At 50.4% G+C, this 25,424-nt stretch overlaps 1 protein-coding gene across 1 annotated transcript in view; it reads right to left on the bottom strand.

Moving 5' to 3' along the window:
* Window positions 1-14,203, bottom strand: part of cdk5 (cyclin dependent kinase 5) — a 119,614-nt gene extending 105,411 nt beyond the window's left edge. The window contains exon 1 of the mRNA XM_067974740.1: window positions 14,152-14,203. Within this exon, the coding sequence (XP_067830841.1) occupies window positions 14,152-14,203 (52 nt within the window). The remainder of the gene's footprint in view (window positions 1-14,151) is intronic.
* Window positions 14,204-25,424: the final 11,221 nt, after the last annotated feature.

The raw sequence follows: 25,424 nt of genomic DNA, 5'->3' as shown, positions 1-25,424 counted from the left end.
CAAGTCTTCAGCACTACAGCTGGGATGTTGTCGGGGCCCATAGCCTTTGCTGTATCCAGTGCACTCAGCCGTTTATTGATATCACGTGGAGTGAATCGAATTGGCCGAAGACTGGCTTCCGTGATGGTGGGGATATCGGGAGGAGGCTGAGATGGATTATCCACTCGGCACTTCTGGCTGAAGATGGTTGCAAACGCTTCAGCCTTGCCTTTTGCACTCACGTGCTGGATTCCGCCATCATTGAGAATGGGGATGTTTGCAGAGCCTCCTCCTCCCGTTAGTTGTTTAATTGTCCACCACCATTCACGATTGGATGTGGCAGGACTGCAGAGCTTTGATCTGATCCGTTGGTTGTGGAATCGCTTAGCTCTGTCTATAGCATGTTGCTTCCGCTGTTTAGCATGCATGTAGTCCTGAGTTGTAGCTTCACCAGGTTGGCACCTCATTTTTAGGTACGCCTGGTGCTGCTCCTGGCATGCTCTTCTACACTCCTCATTGAACCAGGGTTGATCCCCTGGCTTGTTGGTAATGGTAGAGTGAGGAATATGCCGGGCCATGAGGTTACAGATTGTGCTGGAATACAATTCTGCTGCTGCTGATGGCCCACAGCGCCTCATGGATGCCCAGTTTTGAGCTGCTAGATCTGTTCTAAATCTATCCCATTTAGCACGGTGGTAGTGCCACACAACACGTTGGATGGTGTCCTCAGTGCGAAGACGGGATTTCATCTCCACGAGGACTGTGCGGTGGTCACTCCTACCAATGCTGTCATGGACAGATGCATTTGCGACAGGTGGATTGGTGAGGACGAGGTCAAGTAAGTTTTTCCCTCGTGTTGGTTCGCTCACCACCTGCCGCAGGCCCAGTCTGGCAGCTATGTCCTTCAGGACACGGCCAGCTCGGTCAGTAGTGGTGCTACCGAGCCACTCTTGGTGATGGACATTGAAGTCCCCCACCCAGAGTACATTTTGTGCCCTTGCTACCCTCAGTGCTTCCTCCAAGTGGTGTTCAACATGGAGGAGGACTGATTCATCAGCTGAGGGAGGACGGTAGGTGGTAATCAGCAGGAGGTTTCCTTGCCCATGTTTGACCTGATGCCATGAGATTTCATGGGGTCCAGAGTCAATGTTGAGGACTCCCAGGGCCACTCCCTCCTGACTGTATATCACTGTACCGCCACCTCTGGTGGGTCTGTCCTGCCGGTGGTACAGGACATACCCAGGGATGGTGATGGAAGAGTCTGGGACGTTGGCTGAAAGGTATGATTCTGTGAGTATGGCTATGTCAGGCTGTTGCTTGACTAGTCTGTGGGACAGCTCTCCCAATTTTGGCACAAGTCCCCAGATGTTAGTGAGGAGGACCTTGCAGGGTCGACTGGGCTTGGTGTTTTGCCGTTGTCGTGTCTGGTGCCTAGTGGTCCGATGCCGGGTGGTCCGTCCGGTTTTATTCTTATTATGACTTTTCGTAGCGAGATTTTACAACTGAGTGGCTTGCTAGGCCATTTCAGAGGGCAATTAAGAATCAACCACATTGCTGTGGGTCTGGAGTCACATATAGGCCAGACGGGTAAGGACGGCAGGCTTCCTTCCCTAAAGGACATTAGTGAACCAGATGGGTTTTTACGACAATCCGGTAGTTTCATGGCCATCATTACTGATGCTAGTATTTTAATTCCAGATTTTTATTTAATTAATTGAATTTAATTAATTAATTGAATTTAAATTCGCCAGCTGCCGTGGCGGGATTTGAACTCATGACTCTGGATTTTAGTCCAGGCCTCTGGATTACTAGCCCAGTAACATAACCTCACTATGCTACCGTACCCCCCCGCCCGTCTCCCCTCTTTCCCCCCCCCCCCCCCCCCCCGTCTCCCCTCTTCTCCCCCCCCGTCTCCCCTCTTCTCCCCCCCCGTCTCCCCTCTTCTCCCCCCCCCCCCCCCGTCTCCCCTCTTCTCCCCCCCCCCCCCCGTCTCCCCTCTTCTCCCCCCCTCCCCTCTTTTCCCCCCCCCCCCGTCTCCCCTCTTCCCCCCCCCCCCGTCTCCCCTCTTCCCCCCCCCCCGTCTCCCCTCTTCCCCCCCCCCCGTCTCCCCTCTTCCCCCCCCCCGTCTCCCCTCTTCCCCCCCCCCCCCCGTCTCCCCTCTTTCCCCTCTTCCCCCCCCCCCGTCTCCCCTCTTCCCCCCTCCCCTCTTCCCCCCGCCCCCCCCGTCTCCCCTCTTCCCCCCTCCCCTCTTCCCCCCCCCCCCCCCCCGTCTCCCCTCTTCCCTCTTCCCCCCCCCCCGTCTCCCCTCTTCCCCCCCCCCGTCTCCCCTCTTCCCCCCCCCGTCTCCCCTCTTCCCCCCCCCCGTCTCCCCTCTTCCCCCCCCCGTCTCCCCTCTTCCCCCCCCCCCCCCCCGTCTCCCCTCTTCCCCCCCCCCCCGTCTCCCCTCTTCCCCCCCCCCCCCCCCCCGTCTCCCCTTTCCCCCCCCCCCCCCCGTCTCCCCTCTTCCCCCCCCCCCCCCGTCTCCCCTCTTCCCCCCCCCCCCCCCCCGTCTCCCCTCTTCCCCCCCCCCCCCCCCCCCCGTCTCCCCTCTTCCCCCCCCCCCCCGTCTCCCCTCTTCCCCCCCCCCCCCCCCCGTCTCCCCTCTTCCCCCCCCCCCCCCGTCTCCCCTCTTCTCCCCCCCCCCCCCCGTCTCCCCTCTTCCCCCCCCCCCCCGTCTCCCCTCTTCCCCCCCCCCCCCCGTCTCCCCTCTTCCCCCCCCCCCCCGTCTCCCCTCTTCCCCCCCCCGTCTCCCCTCTTCCCCCCCCCGTCTCCCCTCTTCCCCCCCCCCCCGTCTCCCCTCTTCCCCCCCCCCCCCGTCTCCCCTCTTCCCCCCCCCCCGTCTCCCCTCTTCCCCCCCCCCCGTCTCCCCTCTTCCCCCCCCCCCGTCTCCCCTCTTCCCCCCCCCCCGTCTCCCCTCTTCCCCCCCCCCCCGTCTCCCCTCTTCCCCCCCCCCCCGTCTCCCCTCTTCCCCCCCCCCGTCTCCCCTCTTTCCCCCCCCCCCCCGTCTCCCCTCCTCCCCCCCCCCCCCCGTCTCCCCTCCTCCCCCCCCCCCCCCCGTCTCCCCTCTTCTCTCCCCCCGTCTCCCCTCTTCTCTCCCCCCGTCTCCCCTCTTCTCTCCCCCCGTCTCCCCTCTTCTCCCCCCCGTCTCCCCTCTTCTCCCCCCCTCCCCTCTTCCCCCCCCCCCCCGTCTCCCCTCTTCCCCCCCCCCCCCCGTCTCCCCTCTTTCCCCCCCCCCCCCCCCCCCCGTCTCCCCTCTTCTCTCCCCCCCCCCCCCGTCTCCCCTCTTCTCCCCCCCCCCCCCCCCACCCCGGCCCCCCTCTTCTCCCCCCCCCCCCCCCCCCACCCCGGCCCTATCTCCTCCCTCCCCCCTCTTCCCCTCCCCCGCCCTGGCCCTGTCTTGAAGCTTCTTGCTTTATCCGTTTTGCAATCTGCTTCCCCTTTTTGCCTTTCCCGTTGTGTAATTAGCATCCTTGTGCCCATCACCAGTTGCTCTGAGAAGGTGATGGGGCTTGTACAACAGTTTGCCCTTGTAGTGCCTTTAACATAGGAAAATGTCCCAGGGTGCTTTACAGGGGTACAATCAGACACCGAGCCAAGGGAGAAGATATTAGGATGAGTGACGGAAAGTTTGGTCAAAGGGTTGGGTTTTGAGGAGTGTCCCAGGTTCTCCACGGGTGAGACGGCCTCTGTGGGGAGAGAGACGTAGGGTCACATTTCAGGTCAGAAACCTTACATTTCTGTCTCCGCTGTTGCTGCCTGACCTGCTGAGTGTTTCTATTTCAGATTTCCCACATCTGCAGTTTTCTGCTTTTAATGGTCAGCGTCTCACTAATTTTGCCTCCTGATTTTATTTAACTTCCTTTTTAAATGCTTACCCTGCTTCTGCCACTTATCATAAAGCAATCTGAGTTCTGGAAAACAAAATAAAATCCTTCTAACTTCCCCCTGATTCCCCACAGACGCTGTCTCACCCGTGGAGAACCCACCCCTTTGACCAAACTTTCAGTGATGATTCAGAGTGTGCTTCCTTGTTACCAGTTCATCAGGAATTCCCTCCCTAAACCCCTGTGTCCCTCTCTCCTCCTTTAAGACACTCCTTAAAACCTACCTCTTTAACCAAGCTTTTGGTCACCCGTCCTAATATCTCCTTATGTAGCTCGGTGTCAAATTTTGTCTGATGATGCTCCTGACATTTTACTGCGCTGAAGACCCGATATAAATGCAAGTTGTTGTAGTGGAAATGCTCTCTCACTGTCTACCCTCTCAAAACCTTTTAGAATTTTTAAGGGTGATCTAATTGAGGTGTTTAAGATGATTAAAGGATTTGATGGGGTAGATAGATAGAGAGAGAGAAACCGTAACCTCTGGTCGGAGAGTCCAGAACAAAGGGGCAGAACCTCAAAATTAGAGGTAGGCCATTCAGGAGTGAAATCAGGAAGCACTTCTTCACCCAAAGGGGAGTGGAAATCTGGAACTCCCTCTTCCCCCAAAAAGCTGTGTGGTCAATTGGAGCTTTCAAGACTGGGAGTGGTAGATTTTTGTTAGATAAGGATATCAGGGATATGGAGCAAAGGAGGGTAAATGGAGTTGAGGAACAGATTTGAACAAATGGCGGAACAGCCTCGAGGGGCTGGATGGTCTCCTCCTGTTCCTATATTCCTGATTGTGTCTGCCCGAGAGCTGCTGTACTGTAAGGACTGGAACAGACTCTTCCTCCCCACGTGACGTTTTGTGCCGGTTGTTTCCCCTCCCCGCTTGAAAGGAGCTGGGCTATCGAGTGGGGGGAGTTGGAGCTCGCACAGTCCGGCTTCGAGCTGACCGTTCTCCGTGGGACAGAATTTGTCTGCTGGTTAACCTACGCCATTTGTACAATGCTGCAACGCTACCGGCCCCTGACCCCGACAAAATAAACCTCGCCAGGCGGAGCTTGCCGAATCCAGTGGGATCTGGCCCAGGTGGATTGGAATCAAAAATTGGTAGCAAAACAGTAATTGAACAATGGGCGGTCTTCGAGCAGGAGTTGGTTCGGGTACAGAGTAGAGACATTCCCACGAGGGGGAAAGGACGGGCATCCAAAGCTAGAGCTCCCTGGAGGACTAAAGATATAGAGATTAAAATGAAACAGAAAAAGGAGGCTTATTACGAATGTATTCAGACTGAATACAGAAAGTACAGAGGAGATCGCAAAAAGGGAATAAGAGGGGCAAAGAGAGAGTCTGAGAATAGATTAGCGGCTCACATAAAAGGGAATCCAGAAAACTTGTATAAACGTATAAATAGTAAAAGGGTCGTCAAAGGAAGGGTGGGACTGATTAGGAACAAAAAAGATCATCTTGAGGAGGCAGAGGGCATAGCTGAGGCACTAAATGAATACTTCACATAAGAACATAAGAAATAGGAGCAGGAGTAGGCCAATCGGCCCCTCGAGCCTGCTCCACCATTCAATAAGATCATGGCTGATCTGATCCTAACCTCAAATCTAAATTCATGTCCAATTTCCTGCCCGCTCCCCATAACCCCTAATTCCCTTTACTTCTAGGAAACTGTCTATTTCTGTTTTAAATTTATCTAATGATGTAGCTTCCACAGCTTCCTGGGGCAGCAAATTCCACAGACCTACCACCCTCTGAGTGAAGAAGTTTCTCCTCATCTCAGTTTTGAAAGAGCAGCCCCTTATTCTAAGATTATGCCCCCTAGTTCTAGTTTCACCCATTGGAGAAGAGGATGCTGCCATTGTAGCAGTAAAGGAGGAGGCAGTAGCGATATTGGATAGGATAAAAATAGATAAAGAGGAGGTACTTAAAAAAAATTGTCAGTACTCAAAGTAGAAAAGTCACCCGGGGATGTATCCCAGGTTACTGAGGGAAGTAAGGGTGGAAATTGCGGAGGCTCTGGCCACAATCTTCCAATCCTCATTAGATATGGGAATGGTGCCAGAGGACTGGAGGATTGCAAATGTTACACCCCATTCAAAAAAGCGGAGAGGGATAAACCCGGCAATTCCAGGCCAGTCAGTCTAATGTCGGTGGTGGGGAAACTTTTAGAGACAATAATCCGGGACAAAATTAATTGGCACTTGGAAAAGTCTGGGCTAATAAATGAAAATCAGCACGGCTTTGTTAAAGGAAAATTGTGTTCGACTAACTTGATTGAATTCTTTGATGAAGTAATGGAGAGGGTTGATGTTGTGTATATGGACTTTCAAAAGGCGTTTGATAAAGTGCCACATAATAGACTTGTTAGCAAAATTAAAGTCCATGGGATTAAAGGGACAGTGGCAGCATGGATACAAAAATGGCTAAGGGACAGAAAGCAGAGAGTAGTGGTGAATGGTTGTTTTTCAGACTAGAGTGAAGATAAAAGTGGTGTTCCCCAGCGGTCAGTATTAGGACCATTGCTCTTTTTGATATATTAATAATTTGGACTTGGGTATAGAGGATATAATTTCAAAGTTTGCAGATGACACTAAACTCAGAACTGTAGTAAACTATGTGGAGGGTAGGAACAGACTTCAGGAGGACGTAGACAGACTGGTGAACTGGGCAGACACATGGCAGATGAAATTTAATGCAGAGGAGTGTGAAGTGACACATTTTGGTAGGAGGAATGAGGAGAGGCAATATAAACTAAATGGTACAATTTTAAAGGGAGTGCAGGAACAGAGAGACCTGGGGGTGTATGTACACAAATCATTGAAGGTGGTGGGACAAGTTGAGAAGGCTGTTAAAAAAGCATATGGGATCCTGGGATTTATTAATAGAGGCACAGAGTACAAAAGCAAGGAAGTTATGTTAAACTTTTATAAACACTGGTTAGGCCTCAGCTGGAATATGGTGTCCTATTCTGGGCACCACACTTCAGGAAAGATGTGAAGGCCTTAGAGAGGGTGCAGAAGAGATTTACTAGAATGATGCCAGGGATGAGGGACTTCAGTTATGTGGAGAGACTGGAGAAGCTGGGATTGTTCTCCTTAGAACAGAGAAGGTTATGGAGAGATTTGATCGAGGTGTTCAAAATCATGATTGGTTTTGATCAACTAAATAAGGAGAAACTACTTCCAGTGGCAGAAGGGTCAGTAACCAGAGGACGCAGATTTAAAGTGATTGGCAAAAGAGCCAGAGGCGACATGAGGAAACATTTTTTTTCCCATCGAGTTGTTGTGGTCTGGAATTCACTGCCTGAAAGGGCGGTGGAAGCAAATTCAATAGTAACTTTCAAAAGGGAATTAGATAAATATTTGAAGAGAAATTTGCAGGGTTATGGGGAAAGAGCAGGGGAATGAGACTAATTGGATAGCTCTTTCAAAGAGCTGGCACAGGCACGGTGGGCCGAATGGCCGTCTCCTGTGCTGTATCCACAATGATACTAGAGATCAGACAGCATCTGATAAATAGAAGGGGCATCTTACTGTACTTTTGCCAATTACCTTAAATCTGTGTCCTCTGGTTCTCAACCCTTCCTCTAATGGGAACGGTTTCTCTTTATTTACTTTATCTAAACCCTTCATGATTTTGAACACCTCTATCAAATCTTCTCCCAACCTTCTCTGCTCTAAGGAGAACAACCCCAGCTTCTCCAGCCTGTCCATGTAACTGAAGCCCCTCATCCCTGGAACCATTCTAGTAAATCTTATCTGCATCCTTTGTAAGGCCTTTACATCCTTCCTAAAGTGCGGTGCCCAGAATTGAACACACCGCTCCAGTTGTGGGCGAACCAGTGTTTTATAAAGGTTCGACCTAACTTCCTTGTTTTTCTACTCTGTGCTTCTACTTATAAAGCCCTGGATCCCATATGCTTTTTTAACCACTTTCTCAACCTGTCATAGAATCATAGAAAATAGGAGCAAGAGTAGGCCCTTCGGGCCTGCTCTGCCATTCAAAATGATCATGGCTGATCATCTAACTCAGTACCTTGTTCCTGCTTTTTCCCCATATCCCTTAATCCCTTTAGCATTAAGAAATATATCTATCTCCTTCTTGAATACATCTAATGACCTGGCCTCCACTGCCTTCTGTGGTAGAGAATTCCACAGGTTCACCACCCTCTGAGTGAAGAAATTTCTCCTCATCTCGGTTATAAATGGCATTCCCCGTATCCTGAGACTGTGACCCCTGGTTCTGGATTCCCCATCCATTGGGAACATCCTCCCTGCTTCTAAACTGTCTAGTCCTGCCACCTTCAAAGATTTGTGTACATATACCCACTGGTTTCTCTGTTCCTGCACCCCTTTTAGAATTGTACTATTTAGTTTACATTGCCTCTTCTCATTCTTCCTGCCAAAACGTATTACTTCGCACTTCTCTGCGTTAAATTTCCTCTGCCATGTGTCCGCCCATTCCACGAGCCAGTCTATCACTATCCTCCTCACTGTTCACTACACTTACAAGTTTTGTGTCATCTGCATATTTTGAAATTGTGCCCTGTACAAGTCATTGATAGATATTTTTTTTAAAAAGCAGTGTTCCCAGTACCAACCCCTGGGGAACACCACTGTATACCTTCCTCAAGTCCTAAAAATAACCATTCACCACTACTCCACATTTCCTGTCATTTAGCCAATTTTCTATTCATTCTGCCACTGTCCCTTTTATTACATGGGCTTCAATTTTGCTGACGAGCCTATTATGCGGTACTTTATCAAACGCCTTTCGGTATCCATATACATAACATCAACTGCATTGCCCTCATCGACCCTCTCTGTTACCTCATCAAAAAACTCAATCAAGTTAGTTAAACACAATTTGCCCTTAAGAAATCCGTGCTGGCTTTCCTTTATTAATCCACACTTGTCCAAGTGACTGTTAATCTGGGACAAAATTATCGTTTCTAAAAGCTTCCCCACCACCGAGGTTAAACTGACTGGCCTGTAGTTGCTGGGTTTATCCTTACGCCCTTTTTTGAACAAGGGTGTAGCATTTGCAATTCTCCAGTCCTCTGGCACCACCCCCGTATCTACGGATGTTTGGAAGATTATGGCCAGTACCTCCGCAATTCCCACCCGTACTTCCCTCAGCAACCGAGGATGCATCCCATCCGGACCGGGTGTCTTATCTACTTTAAATGCAGCCAGCCTTTCTGGTACCTCCTCTTTTACTGTGGCTTTGGCAGCATCTTCTTCCTTGGTAAAGACAGATGCAAAGTACTCGTTTAGTACCTCTGCCTCCAAGTGGCGATCTCCTTTTTGGTCCTTAATCGGCCCCATCCCTCCTTTTACTACCTGTTTACTATTCATATGCCTATAGAAGATTTTTGGATTCCCTTTTATGTTGGCCGCCAGTCTATTCTCATACTCTCTCTTTGCCCCTCTTATTTCCTTTTTCACTTCCCCTCTGAACTTTCTATATTCAGCCTGGTTCTCACTTGTATTATCAACCTGACGTGTCATACACCCCCTCTTTTGTGCTTCATCTTACTCTCTATCTCTTTTGTCATCCAGGGAGCTCTGGCTTTAGTTGCCCTCCCTTCCCCCCTCATGGGAATGTACCTAGACTGTACCTGAACCATCTCCTCTTTAAAGGCCGTCCAGTGTTTGATTACAGTTTTGCCTGCCAATCTTTGATTCCAATTTAACTGGGCCAAAAGCCACCACAGGCACGGTAGGCCAAATGGCCTCTTCCTGGGCTGTCATTCTATGATTGTATGATTCCTGTCCCTGTGATCACCAGATTTTGGTGGGTGTTCAGCTCCATGCGTATGTGCGGTGAATATTACTCACAACCTCTGACTCATCAGCCTGTGGGCTGAACCATCGACACGAGCTCATTGCTTTAAGGCAGGGAGTGCTGTAGGCAGACTCCTTTCAGGAAACATTTGGATTTTACTCTTTTTTTATGTAAAGACATTCTCTGAGTGAAATACTGGAGATTTCAGCTCCAGTCTGAAGCTTTTTCAACATTTCCGCACTATTGGATTTTTTTCACCAGCCGTATATAGTTTGGGAGGAAGGCTGTAGGAAGTGAAGCTTTTAACCATTTTTGAAGACTGGATCTCTCAGGTATCTGTCTTTTATTCGGGTTTTTTTTAACAATTAGTCTCTCCATTTCTCCTTTCCTTGAGGTGCTGCTTAGAGACTTGAGACATTGGGAGTATTTCCACTGGAGCAGAGGAGATTTAATAGAGGTTTTAAAATTCTAACAGGTCGAGGAGTCGGTGATGGGCCATCAATTTAAAGTGGTCACTGAGTGTGAGGAGAGAGATTAGAAGAAATTTCCTTTCTCAAAAGGTTGTTGGAGCTCGGAATGATTTGCCAGAGGGAGTGATTGAGGCAGAGACCATTGCATCTTTTAATGGCATAGTGGATAAATATTTAAAGCAGAGGAACCATTCAAAGCTGTGGGGAGAGCGCGGGGCAGTGGGATTAGTTTGGGATTGATACAGGTTCTTAATGAATACTTTGCGTCTGTCTTCATAAAAGAGAGGGACGATGCAGAGATTGTAGTTATTAAACTAGAAAGAGTGCAGAAAAGATTTACTAGGATGCTACCGGGACTTGATGGTTTGACTTACAGGGAGAGGTTAGACAGACTGGGACTTTTTTCCCTGGAGAGTAGGAGGTTTAGGGGTGATCTTATAGAAGTCTATAAAATAATGAGGGGCATAGATAAGGTAGATAGTCAAAATCTTTTCCCAAAGGTAGGGGAGTCTATAACGAGGGGACATAGATTTAAGGTGAGAGGGGAGAGATACAAAAGGGTCCAGAGGGGCAATTTTTTCACTCAAAGGGTGGTGAGTGTCTGGAACGAGCTGCCAGAGGCAGTAGTAGAGGCGGGTACAATTTTGTCTTTTAGAAAGCATTTGGACAGTTACATGGGTAAGATGGGTATAGAGGGATATGGGCCAAGTGCAGGCAATTGGGACTAGCTCAGTGGTATAAACTGGGCGTCATGGACATGTTGGGCCGAAGGGCCTGTTTCCATGTTGTAACTTCTATGATTCGATAAGAGGAGTGTGAAATATTGGATGGGATAAACATAGTGAGAGAGGGAGTATTAAGGGGTTTAGCATGTTTGAAAGTAGCTAAATCAGCAGGCCAGGATGAAATGTATCCCAGGCTGTTAAGAGAAGCCAGGGAGGAAATAGCGGAGGCTCTGACCATCATTTTCCAATCCTCACTGGCTACAGGCGTGGTGCCGGAGGATTGGAGGACTGCTTACCTTGCTACCGTTATTTAAAAAGGGAGCGAGAGATAGACTGAGTAATTACAGGCCAGTCAGTCTAACCTCGGTGGTGGGCAAATTATTGGAATCGATTCTGAGGGACAGCATAAATCGTCACTTAGAAAGGCACGGAGTAATCAAGGCCAGGCAGCATGGATTTGTTAAAGGAAGGTCGTATCTGACTAACTTGATTGAGTTTTTTGAGGAGGTAACAAGGAGGATCGATGAGGGTAGTGTGTTTGATGTAGTGTACATGGATTTTAGCAAGGCTTTTGACAAGGTCCCACATGGCAGACTGGTCAAAAATGTAAAAGCCCATGGGATCCAAGGGAAAGTGGCAAGTTGGATCCAAAATTGGTTCAGTGGCAGGAAGCAAAGGGTAATGGTTGACGGGTATTTTTGCGACTGGAAGGATGTTTCCAGTGGGGTTCCGCAAGGCTCAGTACTAAGTCCCTTGCTTTTTGTGCTATATATTAATGATTTGGACTTGAATGTGGGGGGCTTGATCAAAAAATTTGCAGATGATGCAAAAATTGGCCGTGTGGTTGATAGTGAGGAGGAAAGCTGTAGACAACAGGAAGATATCAATGGACTGGTCAGGTGAGCAGAAAAGTGGCAAATGGAATTCAATCCAGAGAAGTGTGAGGTAATGCATTTGGGGAGGGCAAACAAGGCAAGGGAATACACAATAAATGGGAGGATACTGAGAGGTGTAGAGGAAGTGAGGGACCTTGGAGTTCCACAGATCTCTGAAGGTAGCAGGACAGGTAGATAAGGTGGTTTACATAGAAAATAGGAGCAAGAGTAGGCCATTCAGCCCTTCGGGCCTGCTCCGCCATTCAAAATGATCATGGCTGGTCGTCTAACTCAGTACCCTGTTCCCGCTTTTTCCCCATATCCATTGATCCCCTTAGCATTAAGAAATATATCTATCTCTTTCTTGAATACATCCAATGACTTGGCCTCCACTGCCTCCTGTGGTAGAGAATTCTACAGGTTCACCACCCTCTGAGTGAAGAAATTTCTCCTCATCTCGGTTCTAAATGGCATACCCCATATCCTGAGACTGTGACCCCTGGTTCTGGACTCCCCAGCCATCGAGAACATCCTCCCTGCATCTAGTCTGTCTAGTCCTGTTAGAATTTTATATGTTTCGATGAGATCACCTCTCATTCTTCTAAACTCTAGTGAATATAGGCCTAGTCGACCCAATCTCTCCTCATACGTCAGTCCTGCCATCCCAGGAATCAGTCTGGTAAACCTTCATTGCACTCCCTCCATGGCAAGGACATCCTTCCTCAGATAAGGAGACCAAAACTGCACACAATACTCCAGATGTGGTCTCACAAAGGCCTTGTATAACTGCAGTAAGACATCCCTACTTCTGTACTCAAATCTTCTTGCAATGAACGCCAACATACCATTCGCCTTCCTAACTGCTTGCTGCACCTAAATTCTCGCTTTCAGTGACTGGTATACAAGGACACCCAGGCCTTGTTGCACCTCCCCTTTTCCCAATCTATCACCATTCAGATAATCTGCCTTTCTGTTTTTACAACCAAATTGGATAACCTCACATTTATCCACGTTAAGAAGGCATATGGGATACTTTCCTTTATTAGCCAAGGCATAGAATATAAGAGCAGGGAGGTTATGCTAGAACGGTATAAAACACTAGTTGGGCCACAGCTTGAGTACTGCGCACAGTTCTGGTCACCACATTACAGGAAGGATGTAATTGCACTAGAGAGGGTGCAGAGGAGATTTATGAGGATGTTGCCGGGACTGGAGAATTTTAGCTATGAGGAAAGATTGGATCGGCTGGGGTTGTTTTCTTTGGAGCAAAGGAGGCTGAGGGCAGATTTAATTGAGGTGTATAAAATTATGACAGGACTAGGTAGAGTGGATAGGAAGGACCTATTTCCCTTAGCAGAGGGGTCAGTGACCAGGGGGCATAGATTTAAAGTAATTGGCAGAAGGATTAGAGGGGAGCTGAGGAGAATTTTTTTTCACCCAGAGGGTGGTGGGGTCTGGAACTCACTGCCTGAAAGGGTGGTAGAGGCAGAAACCCTCAACTCATTTAGAAAGTACTTGGATGTGCACTTGAAGTGGTATAACATACAGGGCTACGGACCAAGTGCTGGAAAGTGGAATTAGGCTGGGTGGCTCTTTTTCGGCCGGCACGGACACGATGGGCCAAAAGGCCTCCTCCTGTGCTGTAACTTTCTGTGATTCTATACAGGGCTATGGGGTGAGAGCGGGGCAATGAGATTAGTTTTCGATTGGTCTAGCAAAGAGCAATACGATGGTCATCTCCTGGTCTGTGATGCTCCAGTTTTTGTGACCTATTGAGCTGTGGCAGTACTCCCATTTTTCATGATTGTCTGGAGAGGTGATTGTTCAGCTATGAGAACCACCTTGTGGGGCGGGGGAGTTACTGAATAGTTACCTGGAGCAGGGACCTGGGCTGGATTTTCTCTTTCTCCACCTTCCCCACCCCCCCCCCCTGCCACGACCCACCCAGCGCAGGTGAGGCCAATTGTAGCCCCAAGTGAAATGTGTTAACTCAGGATGGACTGGGAGTCAAACCTGCTGACTGGTTTAGGCCCTGTTATAATAAGTGTGCTATCGGCTGCGCTCTCTCTGGTCGCTACGCTCTCCACCAAACTGAGGTTCTCACTGTTCCCGGTCCACAGTAAACCACAGCGATCGGTACGTCCCTCAGAGAGTGTCTGTACACTCCGAATTAAACCAGAAACTTTGTCGCCTATTTTTGTAACAGAAAGGTGTGATTTTTTCCCGTGTTTCGGGAGCGCTGGCAGGGTCCTGGAATTACAAAGCAAACCTGTAGATTTGGGCAGAGATGATCTGATGTCTAGAACAATATAATGGTGTGATTTTCTACAGCTGGTGCACTCCTGTTCTCAGTGACCATATGAGGGAAACACAAGGATATTTGCATCTCTCTCAAACATACCCTGCGTACTTTGAATTGTATTGACTGTTGCGTAGGTGGACGGGGCAGCCATTTAGCGTACAGCAGGATCCCAAGATGAATGACCGGCCGGCCTGTTTTTGGCAGCGGTGATTGAGGGAGAGATGTTGGCCAGGGCACCGGGAGGAGAACTTGCTTGTCTTATGCCACGGGGTCTTTACTGTCACCCGAGCATGCAGAGCAGGCAGGCACGGCCTTGGTTAACGTCGTATCTGAAAGATGACGCCTCCTGTTTTGGATTGGGCGGTTGCACAACAGTATCAATGGGGGCTTTTGGTGACTGGTGTCAATGGGGGGCCTTTGGCGATCGGTGTCGGTGCGGGGGGCCTTTGGCGATCGGTGTCAGTGAGGGGCCTTTGGCGATCGGTGTCAGCGCGGGGGGCCTTTGGCGATCGGTGTCAGTGCGGGGGGCCTTTGGCGATCGGTGTCAGCGCGGAGGGCCTTTGGCGATCGGTGTCAGCGCGGGGGGCCTTTGGCGATCGGTGTCAGTGGGGGGGCCTTTGGCGATCGGTGTCAGTGCGGGGGGCCTTTGGCGATCGGTGTCAGTGCGGGGGGCCTTTGGCGATCGGTGTCAGCGCGGGGGGCCTTTGGCGATCGGTGTCAGCGCGGGGGGTCTTTGGCGATCGGTGTCAGCGCGGGGGGCCTTTGGCGATCGGTGTCAGTGGGGGGGGCCTTTGGCAATCGGTGTCAGTGCGGGGGGCCTTTGGCGATCGGTGTCAGCGCGGGGGGCCTTTGGCGATCGGTGTCAGTGAGGGGCCTTTGGCGATCGGTGTCAGTGAGGGGCCTTTGGCGATCGGTGTCGGCGCGGGGGGCCTTTGGCGATCGGTGTCAGCGCGGGGGGCCTTTGGCGATCGGTGTCAGTGCGGGGGGTCTTTGGCGATCGGTGTCAGTGCGGGGGGTCTTTGGCGATCGGTGTCAGTGCGGGGGGTCTTTGGCGATTGGTGTCAGTGCGGGGGGCCTTTGGCGATCGGTGTCAGTGCGGGGGGTCTTTGGCGATCGGTGTCAGTGAGGGGCCTTTGGCGATCGGTGTCATTGCGGGGGGCCTTTGGCGATCGGTGTCAGTGCGGGGGGCCTTTGGCGATCGGTGTCATTGCGGGGGGCCTTTGGCGATCGGTGTCAGTGCGGGGGGCCTTTGGCGATCGGTGTCAGTGCGGGGGGCCTTTGGCGATCGGTGTCAGTGCGGGGGGCCTTTGGCGATCGGTGTCAGTGCGGGGGGCCTTTGGCGATCGGTGTCAATGGGGGGGGCCTTTGGCGATCGGTGTCAGTGGGGGGGCCTTTGGCGATCGGTGTCAGTGGGGGGGGCCTTTGGCGATCGGTGTCAGTGGGGGGGGGCCTTTGGCGATCGGTGTCAGTGGGGGGGGGCCTTTGGCGATCGGTGTCAGTGGGGGGGGCCTTTGGCGATCGGTGTCAGTGGGGGGGGCCTTTGGCGATCGGTGGCGGTGGGGGGCCATTGGCGACCGGTGGCGGCGGGGGGCCGGTGGCGGCGGGGGGCCGGTGGCGGCGGGGGGCCGTTGGCATGTGCTCTCCTCCTCACTCACTGTCGATGGCGATCAGGGGGAAACTTGTTTTTTTTTTTACAGTGATTGTTGGTGATTCACTTGAGTCGGTGACGCAACAACTGGGCTCAGTTGTTGGACAGCAAGAGCCCAGTTGATGAGGCTTCTGAAGTAACCTCATGTGACCTCTAAGATTTACATTAGCTGCTTTGGACTTGCTTTTTGAAACGTAAAACAAAAGGAAAAGCATAACCATGGAGATTGTTTACTCAGTGTTTGTTCTTGTGATGTTGTCCGGTCATTGTGACATACGGAAATAAAAGTGATTCGTCAAGTGGTGCGTCATTAAATGCAAATTGGTTCCACCACTTTGTAAGCATCTGACTTACTAATATTTGCATAACTCGTTGGGACAGTGAGTGAGCTCCCCGCTCTTCCTCGAATAGTGGCCGAGGGGTCTTTTACATCTACCTGAGAGGGGAGACGGGGCCTCGCTTTAACGTCTCATCCAAAAGACGGCCCCTCCGACAGTGCGGCGCTCCCTCAGTACCGCCCCTCCGACAGTGCGGCGCTCCCTCAGTACCGCCCCTCCGACAGTGCGGCGCTCCCTCAGTACCGCCCCTCCGACAGTGCGGCGCTCCCTCAGTACCGCCCCTCCGACAGTGCGGCGCTCCCTCAGTACCGCCCCTCCGACAGTGCGGCGCTCCCTCAGTACCGCCCCTCCGACAGTGCGGCGCTCCCTCAGTACCGCCCCTCCGACAGTGCGGCGCTCCCTCAGTACCGCCCCTCCGACAGTGCGGCGCTCCCTCAGTACCGCCCCTCCGACAGTGCGGCGCTCCCTCAGTACCGCCCCTCCGACAGTGCGGCGCTCCCTCAGTACCGCCCCTCCGACAGTGCGGCGCTCCCTCAGTACCGCCCCTCCGTACCGGCACCATGACTGTCAGCCTGGATTATGGGGCTCGAGTCTCTGGGGTCTGACTTGACCTTCTGACTCAGAGGTGGGAGTACTACCCACTGAGCCGTGGCTGAAACATACCAATTGATGGGTAGAAAGTTATCCCAGAGCAGAATGTTTTAAGTGGTGTGAATTGTATTTGGTGCTTTTATTGGTTCTCAGGATGTGGGCATTTATTGGCCATCCCGAAATGCCATGAGAAGGTGGTGTTGGTGGGCAGCCTGCTTGAGTAATTGTTTTATAACTGAGTGATTTCTAGGCCACTTCAGAGGGCACCAAATGTCAACCATATAGTGTAGGACTGCAGTCCGTGTGGTGAAGGTTCTCCCACAGTGCTGTTAGGAAGGGAGTTCCAGGATTTTGACCCAGCGACAATGAAGGAACGGCGATATATTTCCAAGTCGGGATGGTGTGTGACTTGGAGGGGAACGTGCAGGTGGTGTTGTTCCCATGTGCCTGCTGCTCTTGTCCTTCCAGGTGGTAGAGGTCGCGGGTTTGGGAGGTGCTGTCGAAGAAGCACCTCCCAAATCTGCGAATTGTGAAGTCATCCACTTTGGGAGGAAAAATAAAAAAGCAAAATATTATTTAAATGGAGAAATGCTACAAAATGCTGCAGTACAGAGGGATCTGGGTGTCCTCGGACATGAAACACAAAAAGTCAACATACAGGTGCAGCAGGTAATCCGGAAGGCAAACGGAATATTGGCCTTTATTTCTAGGGGGATGGAGTATAAAAGCAGGGAAGTCATGCTACAACTGTACAGGGTGCTGGTGAGACCACACCTGGAGTACTGCGTACAGTTCTGGTGCCCTTATTTAAGGAAGGACATACTTGCATTGGAGGCAGCTCAGAGAAGGTTCACTAGGTTGATTCCAGGTATGGAGGGGTTGTCTGATAAGGAAAGATTGAAGAGGTTGGGTCCATACTCATTGGAGTTTAGAAGAATGAGAGGAGATCTTATTGAAACATACAAGATTCTGAGGGGACTCAATAGGGTCGATGCTGAGAGGATGTTACCCCTCATGGGGGAATCTAAAACTAGGGGGCATGGTCTCAGAATAAGGGGTCGCCCGTTTAAGACGGAAATGAGGAGGAATTTCTTTTCCCAGAGGGTCGTGAATCTTTGGAATTCTTTACCCCAAAAAGCTGTGGAGGCCGAGTCATTGAATACATTCAAGGCTGAGTTAGACAAATTTTTGATCAGCAAGGGCGTCAAAGGATATGGGGAAAGGGCGGGAAAGTGGAGCTGAGGTAAAAATCAGATCAGCCACGATCTCATTAAATGGCGGGGCAGGCTCGAGGGGCCGAATGGCCTACTCCTGCTCCTGTCTCTTATGGTCTAAGCCTTGGCGAGTTGCTGTAGTGCATCCTGTAGATGGTACACACTGCAGCCACGGTGCGCCAGTGGTGAAGGGAGTGAATGTTTAAGCCAGTGGATGTTTTCTCTCATTCCTTTTGGTGAAGGGGCCACTTTTTCTTCCTTTATTTTTCTCCACTCTTTTTCTTGAAGCGCTAACTCCATCGGCACTTCACCCAACTGTGTGTGAACCTTGAGGCCAAGTATCTCGAAGGGGCTGTCATAGCCCAATGCAATCCTCACCCCAACTCCCCACACTCCCTCACACCCACCCTCTTCCGCCCACACTCTCGTTCACTTTGCACTGGGAGTCACCGTACGATTCAGCAGCACAAACCCTGTCTGATTATTTACGCTCCTCAGCCCGTTGTCTCCGACTGAGATCAACTAACTCAGCACATACCAAGGATTGAGCTGCGACCTTCCTGGTCTGTGTGGCTCAACTGATCACTGGATAACATTGCAGATCCTTTAACCAAAAGTGTGAGCAAGAGACTTGTCTGTTGAGGGAAGTGGAAGGAATTCCCAACTCTGCTGCCCCCTTACAGGCAGTAGTCGCTCGTTCGCGATCAGAACTGGAAACCCTGGTTGACTTCCTAGCTCAGGGATTCTGTCAGAAATTGTACCTACCCTGACTGGGATCAGCTAACTCAGTACAGACTCAGAAACAAGCCTGGGATTTACCTTGTCTGGTACCACATCAAAAATGGGACAGTTGAGTATTCCAAGTGTTAGTGTCCATAGTAGGTACGCACAGGAGGAGACCATTCGCCCCATTGTGCCTGTGCTGGCTCTTTGAAAGGACACCGGAGCACTTGGAGCTTCGGCTGAGGTTATTTTTTATTTGTTCAATGTGAACAAATATTCAATGTATTGTGTGTTTAAAACACTTCAAAGGGCATCAAGAGGCAAGCACATGGTGTGGGACTGGAGTCAGAATCCCTGAGCTGGGAAGTCAACCAGGATTTCCAGTTCTGATTGTGAACTGGGCCCAGACCTGGTCGGGGCAGCAGGTTCCCTTCCCTGAAGGACATTAGTGACCCAACTGGGTTTTTAATAACAATCCAATAGATTTTTGATCATTTTTACTGTTGCTAACCGACAAATTAACAGATGTATTGAATTCAGCTTCATAACCTGCCCTGATGGGATTTGAACTCACCACCTCTGGGTTGCTCATTTGGTCTTATAACCACAACAGTACCGTTATCAGATGGCTGAAGTCCAGATCTGCATATATTTCAGCCCAGTGTTATTTCACAGGAGGACCTTGAGCAGGGACAGCAGGGTTTGACTAGTTTTGCTGCATTGTCATTGTGTGTGACTCACCCCTTTTTGTTTTTACCGTCGTCACCAGCTCCTGGGAATCATTCATCTGTCTGCTCCTTCAGATGTGACTCCCTTCTTGTCCTGCCAAGGTGGGCAACTGTTGGTTGGCAAGCCAATAATTCAGCCTCTGGGTTGCGGGTAGTAAACCGCCCTTCACTTAATATCATTGTTCGCAGTTTGTAATGTTTTGGCAATGCAATGCAGGGGCTAATAGTGTCATTCTGCCCTTCATTTGTGTCCAGCAGTCTGTTACGGTTGATATGCAAGTTTGGGGGCAGGGACACTGTGTAAAGAGTAGAACCATAGAAATTTACAGCACAGGAGGAGGCCATTTGGCCCATTGTATCTCTGCTGGCCGAAAAAGAGTTACCCAGCCTAATCCCACTTTCCAGCTCTTGGAGTGCCATAACCTACAGGGCTACGGACCAAGTACACACCCAAGCACATTTAAAATGCGATGAAGGTTTCTGCCTCTCCCACCCTTTCAGACAGTGAGACCCAGACCCCCGCCACCCTCTGGGTGAAAAGATTTCTCCTCAGCTCCCCTCTAATCCTTCTACCAATTACTTTAAATCTATGCCCCCTGGTTATTGACTCCTCTGCTAAGGGAAATAGGTCCTTCCTATCCACTATCTAGGCCCCTCATAATTTTGTTCACCATTATCAAATCAGCCCTCAGCCTCCTCTGCTCCAAAGAAAACAACCCCAGCCTATCCAATCTTTCCTCATAGCTAAAATTGTCCAGTCCTGGCAACATCCTCGTAAATCTCCTTTGTACCCTCTCGAGTGCAATCGCATTTTTCCTGTAATGTGACCAGAACTGTGCACAGTACTCAAGCTGTGGCCTAACCAGTGTTTTATACAGTTTTAGCATAACCTCCCTGCTCTTATATTCTGTGCCTTGGCTGATAAAGGAAAGTATCCTGTTTGCCTTTTTATTCACCTTATCTACGTGTCCTGTTACCTCAGGGATCTGTAAACATGCACTCCAAGGTCCCTTTGTTCCTCTACACCTCTCAGTATCCTCCCATTTATTGTGTATTCCTTTGCCTTGTTTGCCCTCCCCAAATGCATTACCTCACACTTCTCCGGATTGAATTCCATTTGCCACTGTTCTGCCCATCTGACCAGTCCATTGATATCTTCCTGCAGTCTACAGCTTTCCTCCTCACTATCAACCACACGGCCAATTTTTGAATCATCTGCAAAAAGCAAGGGACCCAGTACCGAGCCCTGCGTAACCCCACTGGAAACAGCCTTCTAGTCACAAAAATACCCGTCGACCATTACCCTTTGCTTCCTGCCACTGCGTCAATTTTGGATCCAACTAGCTACTTTCCCTTGGATCCCATGGGCTTTTACATTTTTGACCAGTCTGCCATGTGGGACCTTGTCAAAAGCCTTGCTAAAATCTACGTACACTACATCAGACGCGTTACCCTCATCGAAGTGCCTTTCTAAATGCGAAGTGATACATTTTGGTAGGAAGAACGAGGTGAGGCAATATAAACTAGATGGCACAACTCTTTTTTAAAAAAAAAAGCTGCAGAAACAGAGAGATCTGGGGGTTTTTGTGCACAAATTACTGAAGGTGGCAGGGCAGGTTGAGAAAGTGATTAAAAAAGCATACGGGATCCTGGGCTTTATAAATACATCGTTCACCTGAGGAAGGAGGTAGCCTCCGAAAGCTTGTGAATTTAAAATAAAATTGCTGGACTATAACTTGGTGTTGTAAAATTGTTTACAATTTATAAATAGAGGCATTGAGTAAAAAGGTTTGGAAGTCACGATGAACCTTTATAAAACACTGGTTCGGCCACAACTGGAGTATTGTGTCCGGTTCTGGGCACCGCACTTTAGGAAAGATGTGAAGGCCTTAGAGAGGGTGCAGAAGAGATTTACTAGAAAGATTTCAGGGATGAGGGACTTTAGTTCCGTGGATTGACTGGAGAAGCTGGGGTTGTTCTCCTTAGAACAGAGAAGGTTGCGAGGAGAATTGATCGAGGTGTTCAAAATCATGAAGGGTCTAGACAGAGTAAATAGATAGAAACTGTTCCCATTGGTGGAAGGGTCAAGAACCAGAGGACACAGATTTAAGGTGATTGGCAAAAGAATCAAAGGTGACTTGAGGAAAAACTTTTTTACACAGCGAGTGGTTAGGATCTGGAATGCACGGCCCGAGGGGGTGGTGGAGGCAGATTCAATCATGGCCTTCAAAAGGGAACTGGATAAGTACTTGAAAAGGAAAAAATTGGCAGGGCTACAGGGAAAGGGCGGGGGAGTGGGACTAGCTGGATTGCTCTCGAATAGAGCTGGCACGGACCCGATGGGCCGAATGGCCTCCTTCCGTGCTGTAACCTTTCTATGATTCCATGACCCTCTGAGTTACCACCTCAAAAAATTCGATCGAGTTAGTCAGACACGACCATCCCTTAACAAATCCGTGCTGACTGTCCTTGATTAACCCGTGCCTTCCTAAATGACCATTTGTGCTGTACCTCAGAATCGATTCCAGTAATTTGCCCACCACCGAGGTTAGACTGACTGGCCTGTAATTACTCGGTCTATCCCTCACTGACTTTTTAAAGTGAACTTTCCGCTCAAGAAGGCAGCTCACCGCCATCTACTCGAGGGCAATTAGGGATGGGCAATAAATGCCGGCCTCGCCAGCGATGCCCACATCCCATGAACGAATTTTTAAAAAACACAAAGGTACAACGGTGCATTCGTGAGTGCTAATATCCCTCTCCCTGATGAGCATAAAATGTGCAAAAAAGGAGAGGGGGGAAGCTCTAAAAATAGTTTTATCTGAGTGCGGTGTGTTGGTGTGATCTGTAATCTGGGCAGCTGCAGTGTGCAGAGATCCACGTGAGCTCCTGGTGTTTGAAGGAGGTCACTGAGGTGTCGGGGTAAGTGTACACTTCACCTTGTGTCTGCAGGATATGAAAATACATTAACCTTGGCCGTCTCCTTGAGTCCCGGCAACACGCAGCGTGAGTGTTGGGAGAGAATTAGCAGAGACAAAACAGTGGGGGCAGAATTTCACATCGCAAGTCACTCTCCGCTTTAAATACTTGACCTCAGCTGAAGTGTCGTATTATTATTGACTAAGTTTTAGTTAAATACCCGGCAGGCAGTACCTTTTAAACCTGTTCCAGATGTGGACAAGGCTGTGCTTGTGAGTAGGTTGCCTTGGAATGTTTTTGCCTTGGTTTTCTTTCTCTCACGGAAGGCTGAGTTAGTCTGGTTAGTCCTTCATGCCCTGTTGTCGTGCAGTGTAGATGGTTGAATCTGCGTCTGTATGTGCAGTGAAAGTGTGTGTGTGTGTGTGTGTGTGTGTGTGCGTGCGCGGTTTGAAAGTTGCATTTGCCTCTGCACGCTTGCTGGGATTGAAAATTCTTCCTGCTCTGTGTGAGTGCTCCCCAGGGGATTAAATTCAGTTTCTCACGAGTGTGAGTCCCAGCGAAAAAAAAACTGCCCCACTCCCACTCTGTCCCGGCAATAAATGGCACTCAATCAACCAAGTAACAGCCGGAGAGTGAGGGAGGAAAGGAAGAGTTGTGTTATGTTGGGAGGGGGAGGGGGTGAAGCCAGCGTCTCGGTTGGACTTGGGTGTGTTGCAATTTCCTCTGTTGGGCTGAAGTTGTTGAGAAAGTTTGCTGACTGTGATGATTCTGTGCTCTGCTCAATCATGTGTGTGGAATAGGACCCTGCGGTTGACTACAAAGGGGAGAATTCCGCTGGGAACCTGCACAGATGAGGGGATGTCGCAGTAATTGCAGACGTCAGAAATCTGTCGCCGACCCCATCTCTGTCACTTTGTGATCGCAGCAAAAAAAAAAAACCGGCTAACTGTAAGGACCTGCATGTGATGGAGGAGCGTGTAGTGCCGGTCGTAATGGGGAGAGTGTTAGTTTCTTAGGGACCAAGACAGAGAGAGAGAGAGAGAGAGAGAACCTGCAGGTAAAAGTGCTAATGTCGGAATCGGGGAGGTTGTCCCGGGCACTGTGTCAGAAGTCGCCGCTCGCTGTATCCCGTTGTCTATCCAGCTGAATCTTTCTCATGTTTTGCTGGGCCCAGATGGTGAGTCTGTGCCAAGGGCTGGAAAATACTGAGACTGAAAGTGTTTGTGAAAGTGACTCATAGTTAGATGGGCACCAGGAAGGAACTGCGTGCGTCCAGACTGGAACCGGCAGGGGTGGAGAAACCATTACATTATGGGCAGGAGCTGGTTTCAATCGATGCTGCAGCCCATGATGGGCTGGTTTATTCTGTTGTGTCTCCAAACCAAAATCTCTCCTCCTTCCCCCTTTTTAAAAATCTTGTTTTCTCCTCATTCACTCATTTCGCAGGGCGATTCAGCTTGACATGCTCACACTGTTTGTGTGCTTGTGCATGATGTGTGTCTTTGTGGGTGATGTGCTCGTACGTGCGTGTGTCCTTGTGTACGACGCATGCTTGTGTGCTTGTGCGCCGTGCATGTGTGCTTGTGCACAATATGTGTGTGAGCTTGTGCATGCCGTGCCCTGCCTGAGTGTACGCGTGTGCGTGACGTGCTCGCAGACCTTTGCCGGCAGCTGGGAGGCGAGAAATGACCTCGGTGTGACGACTTGCCTTCATTGTCCTGTAGTGAGGTTGGCCATTTCCCTGTTCCTCTGTGAGTCCATGAGCTACGTTGTGAGACACTGAGCTGGAAACAGCGGGCCTCGGGCCTCCTCCCTCTCCCCCCTCCAGTTACCCGTGGATGAGGGGTGGGCAGAGGCTGTGAAAGCCCTTCGGGGATGTGTCCCACTGTGTACCTGCCTCCCCTGCAGTTGATCGAGATCAAGTCTGGTCAAAGACCTTATATGTGGTACATATGTAAATTAGATGCAGATGAGGGAAACACAACTCCTGCCACGTCTCCCGCTATTTGCGTCGTTCCGGCCCTGGAAGGGTGGAGGTGGGGGGGGTCCTTGGGGTAGAGAGAGAAAAAGGGTCCTGTGTACGGGAGTTCTCCGAGTGCAGCCACACACCGGGCCACAGGAGAGAGAGAGAGAGAGAGAAGGGGACGTTTTAACATTTTTATGACAAAATAGCACAAGCATGCTGCCTTTTAGGCTGTGGCAGGACCCTGGGAGCTCCCACTAGCATAACCACCCAGGGGAGACCCAGGACCCCCACCTCCCATAGGTTCCTGCTACTGGGGCTGAGAACATGACGGGCAGTGGGGGACAAGGGCAGGGAGGAAGTTCCTGCCTCGCTGGCAGTACTCCCCAGATAGGGGAGGGAAGGGGGTGGCGGTGTTGACCGAAGGCCCAGGCAAGGAGCTCCGTCCGTGCTGAGTTGGCTGATTGTAAGTTGGGCAACAGCTGGATTGACACAACTGGCATCAGCTTGGCGGGGTGAAGTGGTGGTTAGCAGTACATAGGCCTTTGGACAGCTGCTCCTGATCGCTATCCAGTGGCCCACACCAGAAAGTGCGTGCGTGGGCAGGTTGCAACGCTTTGTGTGCCCTCCGTAGTCGATCGGCCCACCAGCACCCGCAGTCCAGGCTCTCTCACAGTGAAGGGCCACTTTGGTGCAAGATGGGAGGATTACCAGCTGCCCTTCCAACATATTTGAACATAGGTTTGTATTCCCTCGAGTATAGACGGTTAAGGGGTGATCTAGTGAAGTTGCTTAAGGTGATTGAAGAAGTTGATAGGGTCGATGGAGAGAAACTATTTCCTCTGTTGGGGAGCCCAGAACAAGGGGGCAGAACCTTAAAATTAGAGCCAGGCCGTTCAGGGGTGATGTCAGGAAGCACTTCTTCACACAAAGGGGAGTGGGAATCAGAAACTCTCTCCCCCAAAAATCTGGATGTAAGTTGAAGCTTTCAAGACAGAGATCAATAGATTTTTGTTGGGTAAGGGTATCAGGGATATGGAGGAAAGGCAGGTAAATGGAGTTAAGATACAGATCAACCATGATCTAATTAAATGGCGCAACAGGCTCGAGGAGTTGAATGGCCTCCACCTGCTCCTGAGTTCCGATATTCCTGTAACAGGTCACCAACTTTGGGGGGTGGGGGGGGTGCAGAGTGGGGACAAAATGATAAAGAAAGAATTTTGCATTTATATAGCGCCTTTCACAACC

Source organism: Heptranchias perlo, chromosome 3 (genome assembly GCF_035084215.1).
Source record: "Heptranchias perlo isolate sHepPer1 chromosome 3, sHepPer1.hap1, whole genome shotgun sequence".
Classification (NCBI taxonomy): Eukaryota; Metazoa; Chordata; class Chondrichthyes; order Hexanchiformes; family Hexanchidae; genus Heptranchias; species Heptranchias perlo.
This window is presented reverse-complemented; position numbering and strand designations above follow the sequence as displayed.